Source organism: Dioscorea cayenensis, unplaced genomic scaffold, assembly GCF_009730915.1.
Source record: "Dioscorea cayenensis subsp. rotundata cultivar TDr96_F1 unplaced genomic scaffold, TDr96_F1_v2_PseudoChromosome.rev07_lg8_w22 25.fasta BLBR01001073.1, whole genome shotgun sequence".
Lineage (NCBI taxonomy): Eukaryota > Viridiplantae > Streptophyta > Magnoliopsida > Dioscoreales > Dioscoreaceae > Dioscorea > Dioscorea cayenensis.
Genome location: NW_024087464.1, coordinates 34,243 through 51,221, shown reverse-complemented (window position 1 = coordinate 51,221; position 16,979 = coordinate 34,243). Strand labels below are relative to the sequence as shown.

The window sequence follows — 16,979 nt, the reverse complement described above, 5'->3', positions numbered from 1 at the left end:
TTTCACTATAATACAGGAAACATCGAGACCCCATTGCTCACATATCTCAACTAACACCGATTCCCAAGAAGTTATCACCGTGAACATTAGCACTCGAATGGAAAAAATTCTCACATATCACAGTAATTTTCTCTTTTTAATTTGAATAAGTAATATTCTTTTTAATCAACAAATAATTCTATTTAAAAATAGTTAAAAATATACACATGAATAAAATTAATACTTTAACACACATATATCTTTATTTTATGTGAATTTTAAGATTCAATCTTAGGTTTTCTCTAAACTAAACAATTTACCGTTTTTATTCAAGAGGTCGATGCCAATAAGACAAGAGATTGTTGATAGCAATACTAATTTTATTAATTAGACTAATATGATGTTATTAGCTATTTTTATTTAAAAAAATAAATAAATACTAACACTGAGTGAAATAAAACAAAGAAAAATGATCATTCAGTTGAGAATTAGTTTATAAAAATAAAATTATTCAATCAAAAGATCTCCAACCGATAAATATTTTTTCATAATATTAAAAAAAGACAATTATATTATATTTAAATTATACACAATAATATATTATATCGTACTTCATTAATCAAAAACTTTGAAACATAAACCAATAATCCATCAATGTCAAAACGACCCATCTCAATCTTTCAACCAAACAAAATTTTTCCCAAAAAAACATAAAAAAACACAAACAAAAAAAAACATAAATCCAAATCACAAAATCTCCAAAATACCCTTCACCTAAATTGCAAAGATACATTGCACACTGACCACCCACCTACAAAAGTGGGATTACATTGGTATTCTCGTAATTAAAGGACAAATCTAAGGGCATTTTAGTAACAAGGGTTATCCTCTCAAAATCTCTCCACTTGAAAAGCTAATAATAATATCATCAAAAGCAACAAAATATCTCTTTTCCTCGCCGACTTTTCTATATACACACACTCCTCCGTCTTCTTCCTCATTCTCTCCATCTCTCTCTCTCTCTTATCGGATCCAAATCCCTTTCGGGTTAACGGTTCTTCTCTCTCTCGGATCCTATATCCGCTAAGCTCCGGCAAAGCTCCGGCGAGAGTTCAGGTACTCGTCATTGTTCTTGTTTCTTTTCTTTTCTTTTTTATTTTTATTAAAAAAAAAGCTTTTTTTTAAGGGAAACGGGTGGGAAACGAGGGGGGACGTGAGGGAAACGATGAAGATACAGTGTGATGTATGTGAGAGGGCGGAGGCGACGGTGCTTTGCTGCGCCGATGAGGCGGCGCTTTGCTGGGGATGTGATGAGAAGGTCCACGCCGCTAACAAGCTCGCCGGGAAGCACCAGCGTGTGCCCCTACTGTCCTGCTCCTCCTCAAACCCTAGCTCCAATTCCTCTCCCAATCCCACTTGTGATATTTGCCAGGTGTGTTGATCCAATTCTTGATTTTTGTGCTTTTTTTTTTTAGTTCTTGTTGTTGAATTGAATTTAGTATAAGAGTAATTGATGTTAGTTTAGATGAGATTTGCTGTCAAAATTGAATTTTTTTTTATGTTGGATTTAGGGTTCATGGGTTTTCATTGGTTGTTCTTCTTAAACTAATCTCTAGACTGAGTTGGATTGTTCTATTGTCTGAATTCAATTGTTTTTATGGCATCAATAGATTTTTAGTTCCCAACCAATGTTCCACCAAACAAAACCAAACCAAACCATGTGATACTTTAAGGTAGTAGTATATTGCATTGCATTTGGTACTATGTTTTTCATCTTAATGTAGTTGTTTATATTGCATTGCATTTGATTGTATGTTTTCATCTTAATGTGTAGTTTTAAAGTGAGTTTTGGTAGAGATTTGAATATTCAAGAAAGATTGAGAGCTCTGGTATTGGCTGACAGACAGAGAGGTCCCAATGTAGTTATTTTGTGTTGCAGTACAAGTTCAGTAGAGGTTGAGGCATCTACCATAATCGGCATTTATAATTGCCAGAATGTGCATCTCTGTCGATGGCTTCTCAGTTGTGACTTCACCGCACACGCGTAATTTCTGATGTGAAGTTGCTATCAAAGCCATCTTATATGCTGATTTTTCGAGTTTCTCGTCTTTAATGCACTATTGCCTTATCTTCGATGCAATTCTACCTGTTTGTTTAACTCCTTAGCTTTGGGAAACATAGACAAGTCATGGTTTTCTCGTGAACGATAATAACTCATTCAATAACCAACGATTTCAATGAAAAAAATGTTATCGATAGGATCATCTTGCGAGGGAAGGGATGTTATCAATCTGATTTTATTTAAAATGGTAAAGATGTGAATCATAACTTCGGCTAACACTCGTTTGTATATTCATCAAATATTTTGGATGTGCAGGAGAAGACCGGGTACTTCTTTTGCTTGGAGGATCGCGCATTACTTTGTCGGCATTGTGATGTGTCAATTCACTCGGCGAGCCCTTTTGTATCGTCGCACCAACGATTCCTTATCACGGGGGTAAGAGTAGCCCTCCAGCACTATCTTACCAATAATAGTAGCAATATCAGCAGTAGCAGTAATAATGTAAGCAGCAACAGCAGCAGCAGCAATGGGAACAACATCCGTTCAAACTCTTTAGCATCAAATAGTTCACCGGCCAACAAGAAGCTAAAAATGTCGCTGATGAACCTTGCAGGCGATGAGGTTGATGGCCGTCGATCGCAGTGGCCGTGGAGTGAGATCCTCGAAACGACTGGAATGGATCAGTGCTATGGATTCCCGGAACCGGGTGCCTCTAATTAACGGCAAGGCGAAATTTGCAATTACGCAGAAAAGGTTAAAAGGAAAGAAAGAAAGACAAAATATCAAGATTGAAGTAGAAGAAATGGAAATTCACCTCACTTTACTTTATATATATGATCCATTGATTCTTTTTGCTTTTGAGTTTTTCCTTTAAATGTTTGGATAGTCCTAATGATAAAGAGCTTGTTTAGCTTGTATGTAAATATTTCTTACAGTATGTTTTGTGTTTACTACCCTATTTACTGATGTAAGTTTGTGTTTTGCATAATATTAAAGCTACCAGAGGCCATTATGATTGGTCCAAGTTGTAAATGTTTACATCACTTAAGCAAGTTGTTTTGTATTTAATTTTTTGTGCAGGTAAATAATACCATGCTATTGGTTGTTTTAATTTATAAATTATTTTTTATTTATATAACTTAAAATTAAAATTAATATATCTTTATTTATTAATGACCTCACAGGTAGTTTAATATAAAATTCATATATTTATTCATTAATGACCTCACAATTCTTTTTTTCCTTTTTTGTTTTTGCATATATAACCCTCGAAATGTTATATTATAAAGAACCACAGAAAAAAAGGTTTTATCTTTAATACCCCCAATAAATATGAGATTTACGAAAACCCCCCTGGATTCTTGTGAAGAAGATCAGCAAGCTCTCTCGTTCTCTCGATTTCGATCTCGATCTCGATCGAAGCTTTAGGGTTTGCCGAGAATGGAGATCGCCATCATTCCGGCGACTCTCGCCGTCGCAAGCCCAACAAACCGCGCATTCTCCTCGCTGAGGCATCTCTCCGGCTCCGACCAACTACGATTCGCAACGCTCTCCTTCTCGCCATTGCGCGAGCCTCGTTCCCTCACGATTCGTATGGGCGGCGGTCCCCGGACATTCCCCGGCGGCGTCTCTAAGTGGCAGTGGAAGCGGATGCAGGCCAAGAAGGCGAAGCAGCTCCTCAAAGCCCGGCTCTGCCGGGAGCGGCAGCTCTACGAGATGCGGAAGCGCGCGGAGCTCAAAGCAGCGGTGGCGGAGCTAGAGAAGCCATGGGAAGTCGTGGAGCGCGCGCCGACTCTGTTCTCTGTGAAGGCCGACGAGCAAGTGAAGGCGTTGGCTGATCGGTTTCAGAAGCCGGGTGGGTTCGATATGTGGACGGAGAAGGATGGGCCGCAGGTGTTCCGTACACCGGACGGCTTGCCTTCGGCGAGGTTCTTCCCGAAGGGCGTCGTGCATAGTGTGAGGCCGTATGGGATTGGTGATGGTGAGGGGGAGATTAGGTTTGATGATTGGATTGCAAGAAGTGGAGGTGGTGGTGGTGGATATAGGAGGAGTTCAAGGAGATCTTCTGATCGCCATGGAAGAGAAGGATCAGAGGTTTTGGAGGTTGGGAGTGATGAGAGGATTGTGCACACAAGGTGTTTGATGAATGTCCAGAAGCATAAAGTTGGTGAAACAAGGGATGTGAATTATGGGCATGAAGATGGTGGAGAGCTTGGGATTGGTGGTTGGAATGGGAGTAAGAGGAGCATAAGAAGATCTCCGTCTCGACGACAAGGCGGAGATGGACCGGAGACGGAGTATGTAGTTGCTGAGTTTGAGGTTTCAAGGGAGGAGGACAGAGGAGGCAATGCTGATATTAGTTTCAAGTCTCGGAAAGCGTCGTGGATGGATGAGATTGGGAGCTCAAGGTTTTCGAGGATGGGTGGAGGTTTGAAAAAATTGTATGATGATCAAGGTGGTGCAAGAAGCTCAAGGTATTCGAGGGATTCAAAGATTGAAAAAGGTAATGCAATGGAAGGTGGACGGAGATACGGTAGACGTCCTGCTTATGGAATAAGGCGCAGCTCGGACCAAAGATCATATGCTTCTGATCCAGAAACAGTGGGAGTAGATAGAGCTGATGGCTCTAGGATGGATGAGCAGAGGAATGCTAGAGGTTCTTATTATGGAAGAGGGCAGAGAACAAACCAAAGATCATATGCTTCTGATGCAGAAACGATGGGAAGCCAACCGAATAGGCACAGCAGAGGTCCTCCTTATGGAAGAAGATATGCTTCATATTCGGAGGCAATGGCAAATGGTAGAGGTAGGGATGATGAGGACAACCGGCGGGGGATCAGATCGAAGAGAGTTTCTATCCGGCCAAGTACAGATTCACTCTATGATGGTGATTTATAAATATAGTAACTCATTGCTCGTGCATGACCTGTTTGTGTATGTATGATGCATCATGGTTTGCTGGTTTATCTTTTAGCTGAAACTTGTACATTGTTAAGCAGTTTATTATGAAAAATGACAACATCCTTTGGACAATTTCCTGCAAGTTTTGGAGAAATTGGCACAAAATGGGAGAAGTCTGCTTTTCATTTATTTTCAACACAAGCATGTGAGAGCAAGTTTATACGAGTTTGACATAACCTGATTCAAAATAACATAGTAAGTCCACATGAGCACACAGATTGAGCATTACTGTTCAGCAGCAAAACATGAAATGCAAGAAGAAAATGCTTCCAAGTTCAGAGTATTTATCCCCATTGCTACATTTGCACCTGCACAGGTCGCTCTATGGTTTAGTAAATCATTTTCTGATTAAAAACAAAAGTAGACATGTACATAAATAATCAAGCCTTTTTCTACCAATGTCTATTTGGTGACTGCATAATAAGCAGGTTGAAGATTAATATGACAAAAAATTAAGTATGTTAACCATATATTTTAATTAATAACATGACTTAGTGAAGATATTGGCCAAGAAATTTCATCACGCAACACAGCAATCAAATTTTCATCCATATTTTCTTCATCCTTATACCAAGAGAGCTTTGGAAGAATAGCATCAAGAGTGTCATTCAAGGTTTCAACAGAGGCAACCACACTGCAACTCACAACAATATGGAAATTCCCAGTATTCCATAATGCCGCCATCTTTTCATTGCTCATTTGTAAGAAACTAAAAGCATATATCCCAAAACATCCTAAGAAAGTGTGAGGAGGTGAAACAAAGGGCAGAAGCCCCACTTTGCCAATGTATTGGAAGCAGTGGAAAAAGATAGCACTTCATGTGTTCATTTCATGAATGAAAAGGCAACGAAGAGATTGGGAGCTTCAAAACACCTTCAATGGGATCAGGATGGTTGGGGGAAGTGGGAATAAGTGAGATTTTATATATTGCCCATTCTCCCCATTGCAGTTATAAACAATATTGAGATGGTTTTTAACTAAAATGAAAGGAGTGGGAGAAGTGGGGAATGTTACTGCCCCGAAGTGTGTGGTTTGCATTGTTGTTGTGGGTGGAGACGGCCAATTCAACCACTATCCCCACTTATGGTAAAATGAACAGGTCCTAACTACAAATGAAAAGAGCAACAAATTCAATTTTCTCCACATTTCAAAAAACTAATTTCAAGACAAAAACCTAGATATCATGAACCGATTATATACCAAAAATTGATTAGTTTTCAATCCAATCTATTTATATAGAATGAAATCTTCAATATGAAACATTGATAAGGAGCTGCATTATAATCATGTAGTTCCCAGTTTACCTCACCAACATAAGAAGAAAATCACAAGTGCTATATATATGTAAAGCAAATAACATGCACACCTTAAAATTGTCAATAATATTCAAACAATTTGATGAGACACACTAGTGATATCCTAATCTTGTAAATTGTGGTGGTAGTAAGCTGTGTCAATTCAGGTGCATAAGTAGAACCACATGTACAAAGTGAGCACTTCCAACATTAAGATGTGGTCATGTGAAATGTATCACAAATGAAAAGGAAAAAAGGATTATACTTTCTTAAAAGTAAGCACTTTAAGAAAAAATACCTTAAATTTCATAAGGTGCATGGAAGTTATTGCGTACTGAATGCAAATGTTTGCAGTGCCAGACAGAGAAGTTCATGTCATGTTAATCAATTCTTTGGCTTGAGTTAGCACACATATATTACCATAGCATATTACAATATAGAAACAAGAGTATAACCCATGCCACTTATCAGACCTCTTCAAAATTAATAAATCAAGAACAACCAATCAATAGCAACCAATAAAAGACAGAAAAGCTCTAACAATGTTTAATTTTGATTGATCAAAAACAAAAATGAACAAGGGATGGACTGACAGAAAACATCACGATTAAATTGGAAATTAAGAGGCAAGCATGCAAAGCATAATTTACAAAGTATGCCATCTTTGAAAACAATGCATCGATTCCACAAATAAAAACCAACAAAAATCATCCTAAAGTACGAAAAGCACTGCCAGTCTAGAAAATCAACAATCCTATCCATCCTTAAAAACAGATCATGGGACAAGATCAAAATACCATCTTTACACATTTAATCGACCAAATAATCAAAGAAGAACATAGATCCAACCATTAATCAAGAAAAGGAGAACAACGAAACAGATCCATATTCATTCATTAAAGATATAAATGCCCTAATTTCTCCAATAACCCTAAAATCCCTAATAACCAACCATGAAAGTGCAAATCCGGTCCATCCGGAGAACAGAAGAGAAGATACCTGAAACAGAAGCTAGGGGTTCAATGCTGGGAGTCAGGTGTGCGGTAGAAGCGGTTGTAAGCGGCCTCACCGATGAGGTAGATGCCGAAGGCGACGAGCGCCGTGCCGAGGCCGGGTAGGGCATGCCTCATCTGGTTCCCCACCATCGGGTGCTTCCTCCATTCGTCCCTTCTCCTGAAGAATTCCCCCGTTGGTCCCAATGGCTTCGCCATCGCGTGCTCTCTCTCTCGCTCGCTCGGGTTGCGTTGATCGCTGCTTTGTGATGTATACTAACAAGTTTACTCAAAACTCCTCGGAAAACTCGAAATTATTTAAGGCAAAGAAAAAGCATTTTCATTTATACCTTCGTAAAACTAGGAAATTATATGTAGACCAAATGTTTTTTTCATAGTCATTCAGTTATCGTGCCAACATTTTTTTAGAAGATTTAAATTAGAAAAACAGTTTTTAAAATTAGAAAAACATTTATCATCGATTAGAAAAACATTTTTTAAAATTTTAAAATTTTTAAATTAATTTTTTGTTATATCAATTAAATCAATATTATGTCTATTCCAAGCTAAAATCATACTTTTATATATATATATATATATATATATGGGAAAACATCATCTAGGGACGTCCCTAGATTTCAAATCTAGAGATGTTTTTAAATCTAAGCCGTTAGATCATCATCCGATGGTTGATTGATTATATAAACGCCTATGACAGCTTTTTCTTGTTCACGATCATCGACATGCATGCTGTAGAATCGCGGTTTCTACTGTTCGTAATGATAAGAGCTCAGTCGATTTTTCATCCGAGGCATTTCTTATGGGACGATCCCTAGATTTGAAATCTAGGAACGTCCCTAGATGATGGGTTATATATATATATATATAACTTTGTAATTAGCTATGGATTTTTTTTTTAACCACGGTCATTGACAGTGTAGTTGACCAACGTAGTACAAAATGTAAAAGAGAATACATATATATATATATATATATAAAGAGAACAACAAAAATGATCTACTAAGGGGTGGATCTTGACAACAAAAGAGATTGGAACAACACAAAAAGAAAGAGAAAACATTGAACAAAGCCCGGTGCTCCTAAAGGAGAGGAACTGAAAAAACAACAACTCCTAACTAATCTATCCTCTTTGTGTGATCACCTAGGTTGGTGTTGTGTCCAAAGAACTTCAAGTTGTGTTTTGCCGGCTGAATCTTTTAGTCTTGCTCCCTTGGCTTCTAACTTTTATTAATTAATGACAAAAATATATAAATAACTTTGGAGACAATAACAACGTATGAAAAATATTTTTCATAAAAAATTCACGCATTTATTTCTAGTTGTATATTGGAGATTATGAGTAAGTCGCCTACATCTCTTAGAGATGAAGTAAGGTGGGACCTTCACAATCCCCACAACTCTTTGAGGGTATAAGAGCCTAAATGTCCGACTGAAACAAAACCAAACATGCTCAGAAAAGGCGCAGAGAAGTAGCATGTGGGTGGTTATTCAGTTGTTGCCTAGCATAATACACATGTAATGGTTAAGAATCGATTGCATTTTCTAGCCGCTAGAGTTATCCAATGTGAGTACATGATTATCCCAAGTTAAATAGTTAAAAAAAGTTGATCTTTTGGGACAGGTTCTTTTCCAAATCATTTGTGTAATCAGACATAATGTATCTCTATGGTTGAGAAATCTAAAATTAGTTATGGGTATTGCACTAAATAATTTAGATTGTTTTAGATTAATTTCATAAACAACTGCATAACTATTTCCAAAAAGTATTATGGAGAAGAAATGATTTTTAATTTGAATACAACTTTAGAAATTTTAGTTGGAATAGTCATCATAAGAAATAAAAATGCAAGGGCTTGTAATTTGAATTTATATAAAAAATGCATACATATATTATTGTAATTTCATTAGATTAAACAGAACACAAAATCAAGGAAGTCATTGTCGAACGTGGTTTATCCACTTTGTTTTTTTTTAAAAAAATCATTGTTGAGCATAAGGATTCATCAAATTAAGCAATGCAAGTTAAAATTTAACTATAGCACTTGTTGGCTTACTAAAAAACAACACTTTTTTTTTTTATTAATTAGAATAACAGGGAATTGTTTTCTATACCATTATATACCTTAATCATCCATTAGAAGAGCAAAAAGACTAAATTAAGTATAGAAAAAAATATATTATTTTCTATCATTTCCACATTATATCTCTTAATTATTTTTTGTATATCGATGTTTGTGCTAATGTAGTTTAATTTCAATTTCTATCTTACCGTTCGAAGGCTAAATTTGCTCGAGTCTGTGTTGAGCTTGATTTGAGCAAACCCATCCAACAGGGTACGTGAGTTCACTACGGAGAATTCTCTGTTTTTATTCTTGTCTTATATGAAATACTCCATGTTTACTGTTTCAGGTGTGGGATGATAGACCACAGTGAAGCCCACTGCCCCATTGTTAGCAATTAACCTCAACTTGAATCTCATGTACCCCTGGTCCTAGGCATTGAAGGCTGGCTCGGCGCCCTGGTGTGACGGCTAAGATCTCCCTCGGAAAGTGGTGCAAGATGATTCGGGGAATGATGGTTGATGAGGCGAGAAAGGGACAACAGGCGCTTCCAATGTCCTATTTTCTTTCCTTCGGGGTTCCAATGGTGATTATAGGCCTTGGTTGAAACCACGCAAACGTCGTAACTCTCAACGGGGAATACCCGGGAGGCATGGAGACGGTCATGGTGGAGATCCTGGCCGACACCCTAATTCGAAGCAACCTCAAGGAGACGATGATTAGGAATTGGACACATGTCATCATGCATGGCTCCCCCCCTCACATGTGTCTAGCTCTTCGCTTTTTTTCCAAAGGAGGCGGTCGTAACGGGAGGGGAGGGTATTCTCGTCCTCTCACTCTCCCCTTGATTGTGGAGTCTCATAATCCCAAGAACACTTTTCCTATTTCTCAAGGTCCCGAGGCTCTGTTGCCCATCATTCAATCAAATCAACTTTCTAAAGGAAAAGGCATTTGCTCTGACCCGCCAACTCATTGTCCCAAGGAGACACCGCCCATCACTTCCACAGAGCCACCCATTTGCTCCTCTCTGCGCCTTGAACCAAGAGAAAGTCTCCCCCAGCCCTTAGCCATCTCTTTCTCTAGAGGATCCTCATTAGAACCCTTACTCATCTCTTCGAAACCTTTCACTAACTCCTCAGAGCCTCCCAACCCTACCGACCGCCACCTTTTGGTTGTTGACAAAGTTGTCGATGCTCTCTCAAACACTGATCAAATGGATGAACAACTGGAGGACCATGGATCTGACGACTTTGGTTCCCTCCCTGAACCTGATGATGATATGGTTCTCTATCAGTATCAAAAAGACATCAAATTGGAAGCTTTAGCTAGAAGGGAGCCATCTAAGAGTGGCACGAAATCAAAAAAAAAAAAGGGAGAAAATCCCTTACTTCTTAAACTTATCCATTTAATCTTTTCATTCTTCCTATAATTTCATGTTGTTTCTAATAATCAAAATCTTTACTTGGAATTGCAGGGGTCTCTCAAACTCTAGAATGATTGACTACATTCAAGACATTATAGCTAGATTAAAGCCTAACTTCCTCTGTTTAGTTGAAACCAAATCTAATACTGACCGAACACTTCGATTCCGTAATATATTCAAGAAAAATTGGGATTGGGCGCCTATTCCTTCTATCAGTTTCTCTGGGGGAATCATTGTCCTATGGCAGAAGTTTGCTGGTGTTGTTACCCCAATCGCATATCTAGATCTGCCCTCCATCTCATCATCTATAATGCTAATGATACTTGGATTCTCTCCACTATTTACAATTCGTAGGTGACTTCTGATCACAAAAGACTTTGGAAATCCCTTTCTCGTATCACTACCCTCAATCTTCCCTCGCTTATGGGGGGAGATTTCAATGATATTACTAGTATTGATGAAATTAGGGGGGCTCTTTCTGAAATTACTCTTCTAAATCTAATCTATTTTATGCTTTTATCTTTGAAAATAGCTTACTTGATCTTGGTTTTTCAGGCAATACCTTCACCTGGTGTGATGACCAAGAGGGCTTTTCTCGTCGGTGTGGCTCGCCTTGATCGTTACCTAGCAAATTCTGATTGGCTTTTAAAGTTTAAATCTTTTTTCAAATCAGTATTTACCCTGTCTTAACTCTGATCACTCTCCCATTTATTTAACTGCTCATAATAATCATCACTTTGCCAAAAAAAATTTCTGTTTTTGACAACATTTGCCTAGAATATGAAGGATGTCACCAAAGCATTCTCCGTGCTTGGAACTGCTCCTCAAACTCTAGCCCCATGCACTCCTTTGTTTATTCTAATAATCGTTCCAAACTTAATCTTCTCAGGTGGAGGAGAATGAACATAAATCAAATTGAGGAGGAAATCAATAATATCGAACATGAACTATTAGCAACTGAAAATGGGACTACTTATGCGATTAGCACTTGGAAAACTACCTAGGCCCGTGCTCTCCGAAATCAACATGTTGCGCTCTTTTAAGACAAAAATCAATTTATTGAGTCAGAAAGCAAAGATGCAATGGATTAAGGGAGGAGATCAAAATTCAAGCTTCTTCCATCGTTCTGTAAAAATTCGCTGTCACAAAATCAAGGTCAATGCTATCAAGGATCTTTCGGGTAACATCTTCTCTGATCAGCTTGATAATGAGAACTGCTTTATTAATTTTTACAAAGACCTTTGGTCTTCCTCTTCTTCTTTTAATCTTGATTCTCTCTTAAATGCAATGCTCAATGACTTTCCTACCCTTAGCATTGAAAATGGCTTTGATTTGGTTAAACCGATCTCTTTGAGAGAAGTCTACCATTCTTTAGCTTCAATGCCTAGGGGCAAAAGCCCTGGTCCAGATGGTTTAAATGTGGAATTTTACTTATTTTACTGGAATATCATTGGCGATCATTTCTTCAAAGCTATTTCTTATTTTTTTGAACATTCTAAGATCCCTCACTCTTGGGGTAGAACCTTCATTGCTCTTATTCCTAAAAAAAGATAACCCCATTTCTGTTTTGGATTACAGACTTTTTTTCCTTTGCAATGTTTTTTCTAAAGTTATCGCTAAAATTTTAGCCAATCGCCTTCATTCTGTGATTCATAACTTCGTTAGACAAGAACAAAATGGTTTTCTCCCAGGGCGTGGCGCTTACGATAACATAATTGCAGCTCAGGAGATTGCCCATACTTCAGAATCTGATTCCTCTTCCTTCCCTAGGATGATATTAAAAATTGATATTGAGAAAGCTTTTGATACTATAGAGTGGATTGATGTTCTTGCTACTCTTCGAAAAATGAATTTTCCTGACAAATGGATTTCCTGGATTTAGGTCACTCTCTCTTCTGCGCCCTTCTCCTTTATTGTTAATGGTCAACAGTCTTCTTGGATTTCTAGTAGTCATGGAGTTAGGCAGGAAGACCCTCTCTCTCCCTTGCTTTTCTTGCTTACTTCCCAAACTCTCACTACTATCCTTAACAAAGCCCTTCATCTCAACATGATTCAAGGGTTCAGCAATAGTCTCTCTAGAAATTTTAACCATTTAATGTTTGTTGATGATCTTATCCTCGTCACTAGTGCTTCTAGAAAAGCTGCTAGAAACTATTTGCTTTGTCAGGATATTTACAAAGAGCTCACTGGGCAAAAATCTAATTTATCCAAATATGCTATTTTCCTGCCCTCTTGGTGTAATCCCAAAATTGCCAAAGCTATCTCCAGAGTTTTGGGGATGAACCTAGGATCTTTTCCCTTTACCTATCTTGGAGCCCCCGTTTCCCCCAAACATCTGCCAATTAACCAACTCAATTTTCTTCCTAATAGAGTCAGAACTTCAATTCAAACTTGGAATCATTCTTCCATCTCTCTGGCTGGTAGAGCTGCCCTCCTCAATAGTGTTATCTTCGCCATCCCAAACTATCTCCTCTCTATCATGCATCTTCCTAACACCATCCTGAATTCCATTTCCAAACTTGCTCGGAATTTTCTTTGGGGAAGAAGTAGCAATTGTAGTGGCTTTCACTCGATCAGTTGGACGGTTACTACACTTAACAAATCTGAAGGAGGGTTAGGAATCATAAATCTCAGAACTATGAAGCACTCTCTTTTGGTTAAACATGTTATTGGCATCCTTGGAATTTAAACAAACCTCATCGTTCTTCCTGGTTTTTCAAATCAGTTTCTAATATTGTTGATTTTATTAAATCTGAACTCAGGATTCTCTCTGTCAATCCTAACCATGTTCATCTTCTTAATGATCCTTGGTTGCTAGACATTCCTATAACCTTCAAGCCTACATTTATTAACATGGACTTATCAATTGAGGATACGCATCCCTTGGATCTTTTGAATGAATCCTCCTTTCATTTACCCTCTCTTAACAAGCTCCTTGGGATTAACTTGAATCTTGACTGGATAAAATGTATCAAGCTTGAGCCTTCTTTTAATTGTCATTGGGTCTGGGCTTCTCCTAAGCACAAAACTTCCATTTTGGCTACGGTTTATAATCATTTTAATATGAATAGAAACATTGATGAACCTTGGTAGAGTTAGACTCACATCTGGAAGCTTGCTCTCATTCCTTGAGTTAAAACCTTCATTTGGAAATTGGCACATGGCAAGTTAACTACTGGTGCTCTTCTCTATCGATTAAACATTGACCCTTTCTCACTTTGCCCGTTCTGTGGTTTGGAGGAGGAAACTATTGCTCATTAAATTTTGGAATTGCTCCAAAACTAGACAGTGTTGGCTTTCTATTCTCTCTCTGTTCAATATTGACTTAAATGTTTTTTACAATTTTTGCAGAGGAAATTGGTTGTTTTTATCCTTTAATTCTAGATCAAAAACCAATTGGGTTGTCAACTATTGGATAGCCCAATGGTATGCAGATGACACTATAAAGATAGGGGAGGTACGTGGGTTCAAATCCTTCCCCCTCGTCAATATCGTCTTATATCACCCTGGGATTCTTACTACTTATCCTCATACTCGTATATGATCTTTATATCGTTCGATTTCAGATCTTGTTTGATCTTGTTTGTATTATTCATATAAAAAGGCATTTACTCTGCTTATTATCCAAAAACAATTAGGGTCAAAGCTATTGTGCATCTGTTGCTTGGCTAATCTGGAAAGATACAAGAAGGCCAAACCCGCTAATCTGGAAAGATACAAGAAGGCCAAACCCAGTTTTGATTCCATTGTTTCAAAGGCTTTCTCCCTTTGCTCTGATCTGGGCTTCCGATCAAAAATATACAGGGAGTTCTCTAAACCTTCTAACTCTTTACATTCAATTTCAGTCTTCATTGATGCCTCTTGGCACTCAAATGATTCCCTCACTGGTCTTGGCTTTATTATCATATCTAATGGTGGCTTAATTTTTGCTTGCAAGTTCCATGGAAACCAAACACTCTTCTCCAGTTAATGTTGAAATTGATGCAGTCATTCAAGCTCTTGTAGTGTGTAAACATAATGTTTGGAAGCCTTCAAGAATTCTTTGTGATTGTCCTGGTGTGGCTCATCTGACTTCAAATCTTCATTCTTGTGTTATTTGGAGATCAAATTCTCTAGTTACTACTCTCAAGAATTCTTTGAATGAGCTTGCTGGCATCAAAATCACCTCCATCTCAAGAGACGAAAACAATATTGTAGATGAGCTGGCGGCTCATGCGCGCCCAAATCCTCCTCTTTCTCTCTTTTATTGGGCCATGGATCGAACTCATTGGCTGAAAGAAGCTTGCTCTTCCAGACATCTTTATTTTGTAATTTGTTGCTGTTTTGCTTTTCTTTTTTTTAAGCCCATGCTTTTGTATTTTTTAAAAAAAAAACAATTAAAATATATATAATGTTAAAAAATAATCAAGTTTTTTTAAAAAAATAAAAAAATATTCAATTATGAGAATATTTATAATAATTAAAAATACTTATACTTTTTATTATTAGTAATAATAAAAAAATATTAATGATAATATTAATATTATAATAATAATAATAAATTATTACTATAATTTTCCCCCCGAAGTATATATATGTGAAAAAGTAAAAATCTCAAAATTTAAAGGAAAATTTTTCTTAATCCAAATCCCCTGTACTCCACTGTTTGTTTCAATGTAAGATTATTATTATTATTTTTTTTTTTTTTAAGCACGTCTTTAATAATAGTATAATACTTTCTAGAGACGTTTCTAGACATGCATCCAATTCGGCCCATTCTTACACGATTCACAGTGCCACTTCAGGAGTCCCCTTTTCCTCTTATTAAACCTAACACTCCATTCGTTTCTTTTTTCTACTTTTTAATTTTTACAAACATTCTACAAACCTCTTTATAAATTTATTATTATTATTATTATTATTATTATTATTTTAAAGACGTCTTTAGAAAATATTTTCGAGAGACGTTTTCAAATGTGCATCTAATGTCTTTCATTCATGTGTAAATCCTAATACTATCTCAGGATTTTCTTTTGTTTGCTCTCACTAAACCTAAAGCTCCACCCATTCTTTTTTCTTATTTTTTAATTTTTACTGACTATGTATGAATGTCCTCATGCATATATTCTATTATTATTATTATTATTATTATTATTATTATTATTTATTTATTTATTTTAAAGCCTTGATTGAATCCTCCTTTACAAGCAGGCCCCTAAAATTTTAAAGGTTGGACTAAATGTGAAGTTTTCATTGTTAGAAAAGGCCATCCGCTGAGAAGCTTCCACGTCACAAGCGAAGCGTACTCACGGGAGCAACTTTGCCCCAATTCCGCCCAATTCGTTTCCACTCCGCCGCGGAGGAGAAGAACTACGCTCCTCCCCAAAACCATTTGGTGAGCTTCTCTCCCTCCATTTTGATTTCCCGGGCGCCATCGTCTTTCAATTTTCTTCTTCGAAATTTATTTAGGTTTTGATATTGTTAGCTTCAAAATTGTTTTAGGGTTTCTTCGTTTATGCTTTTATGATGCTGTTTCGTTCCTTTGTTCATTTTTTTCTTTATAGAAAGCGGAGCTCGACATGAGTTTCAAAGAAAAATTTGGGCTTAAAATTCATTTCTTTTGTTATTTTCTTGTGTGTGGAATTAATTGGAGTTTGTTTGTTCGAATTCCAACAGTTTTTACTTGTTCTTGCTGTTGATTTGATGAGATTATCAGCAAAGTTCAAACTTTGTAGGTTAATCTCGATCTTCAAGTTATAATTTTTTTTTTCTATGTTTACTTTTCACAGTATCAATTGGGTTGCAGAAGTTTTGTTTGGAGATATCAAATTTGGGGTGATAATTTGATTTTTAAGTAAGAAAAAAATATGATCTTGATTTGTAGGGTCGAAATTTGTTGTTCCAATTCATAGTTTAGAGGGTTGATGGATACTGATGCAAAGGTGAGCATGGGGGTTTTTATTCAGAATCACTGGAACTCAGTAACAATGATAGCCATGTTCCTTATCAGCACAACTCAACAAGAACAACCATTGAGTGATTGCATTAATCAACACAATGGTTGGCTTCTCTGCTGGTATGGAATTCAATGGTGATGAAGAATTAAGAGGAATTAGAAGGAACTCAACAGAATTTGAACCCCTGGTGGGTATGGAATTTGACTCCCTAGAAGCTGGGAAATTGTTCTACTATGAGTATGCTGTGCGA

General features: G+C 37.1%; 3 protein-coding genes across 3 annotated transcripts; 2 read left to right on the top strand and 1 right to left on the bottom strand.

Annotated features, from left to right (window-relative positions):
- The first annotated feature begins 931 nt into the window (after nt 1-931).
- LOC120255562 (B-box zinc finger protein 22-like) lies at nt 932-2,915 on the top strand. Its single transcript, XM_039263371.1, has 4 exons — nt 932-1,095; nt 1,166-1,411; nt 2,357-2,476; nt 2,655-2,915. The coding sequence occupies exons 2-4, from the start codon at nt 1,205-1,207 to the stop codon at nt 2,913-2,915; spliced, it is 588 nt and encodes a 195-aa protein (XP_039119305.1). The 5' UTR covers nt 932-1,095; nt 1,166-1,204.
- Nucleotides 2,916-3,399: 484 nt separating this feature from the next.
- LOC120255565 lies at nt 3,400-5,074 on the top strand. Its single transcript, XM_039263373.1, has one exon. It carries the CDS (start codon nt 3,482-3,484, stop codon nt 4,937-4,939), a length of 1,458 nt encoding a protein of 485 aa, XP_039119307.1. The 5' UTR covers nt 3,400-3,481; the 3' UTR covers nt 4,940-5,074.
- Nucleotides 5,075-5,096: 22 nt separating this feature from the next.
- LOC120255567 (NADH dehydrogenase [ubiquinone] 1 beta subcomplex subunit 3-B-like) lies at nt 5,097-7,581 on the bottom strand. Its single transcript, XM_039263374.1, has 2 exons — nt 7,297-7,581; nt 5,097-5,310 (listed from the first exon to the last, which is right to left on the bottom strand). Exon 1 carries the CDS (start codon nt 7,506-7,508, stop codon nt 7,317-7,319), a length of 192 nt encoding a protein of 63 aa, XP_039119308.1. The 5' UTR covers nt 7,509-7,581; the 3' UTR covers nt 5,097-5,310; nt 7,297-7,316.
- Nucleotides 7,582-16,979: the final 9,398 nt, after the last annotated feature.

Excerpts from the sequence above, each read along its gene's own strand:
- LOC120255562 (XM_039263371.1), top strand. The coding sequence starts at position 1,205 with ATGAAGATACAGTGTGATGTATGTGAGAGGGCGGAGGCGACGGTGCTT. Across the intron at positions 1,412-2,356 it reads CCACTTGTGATATTTGCCAG|GAGAAGACCGGGTACTTCTT; the intron begins GTGTGTTGATCC and ends TTGGATGTGCAG. Across the intron at positions 2,477-2,654 it reads AACGATTCCTTATCACGGGG|GCGATGAGGTTGATGGCCGT; the intron begins GTAAGAGTAGCC and ends TGAACCTTGCAG.
- LOC120255565 (XM_039263373.1), top strand. The coding sequence starts at position 3,482 with ATGGAGATCGCCATCATTCCGGCGACTCTCGCCGTCGCAAGCCCAACA.
- LOC120255567 (XM_039263374.1), bottom strand. The coding sequence starts at position 7,508 with ATGGCGAAGCCATTGGGACCAACGGGGGAATTCTTCAGGAGAAGGGAC.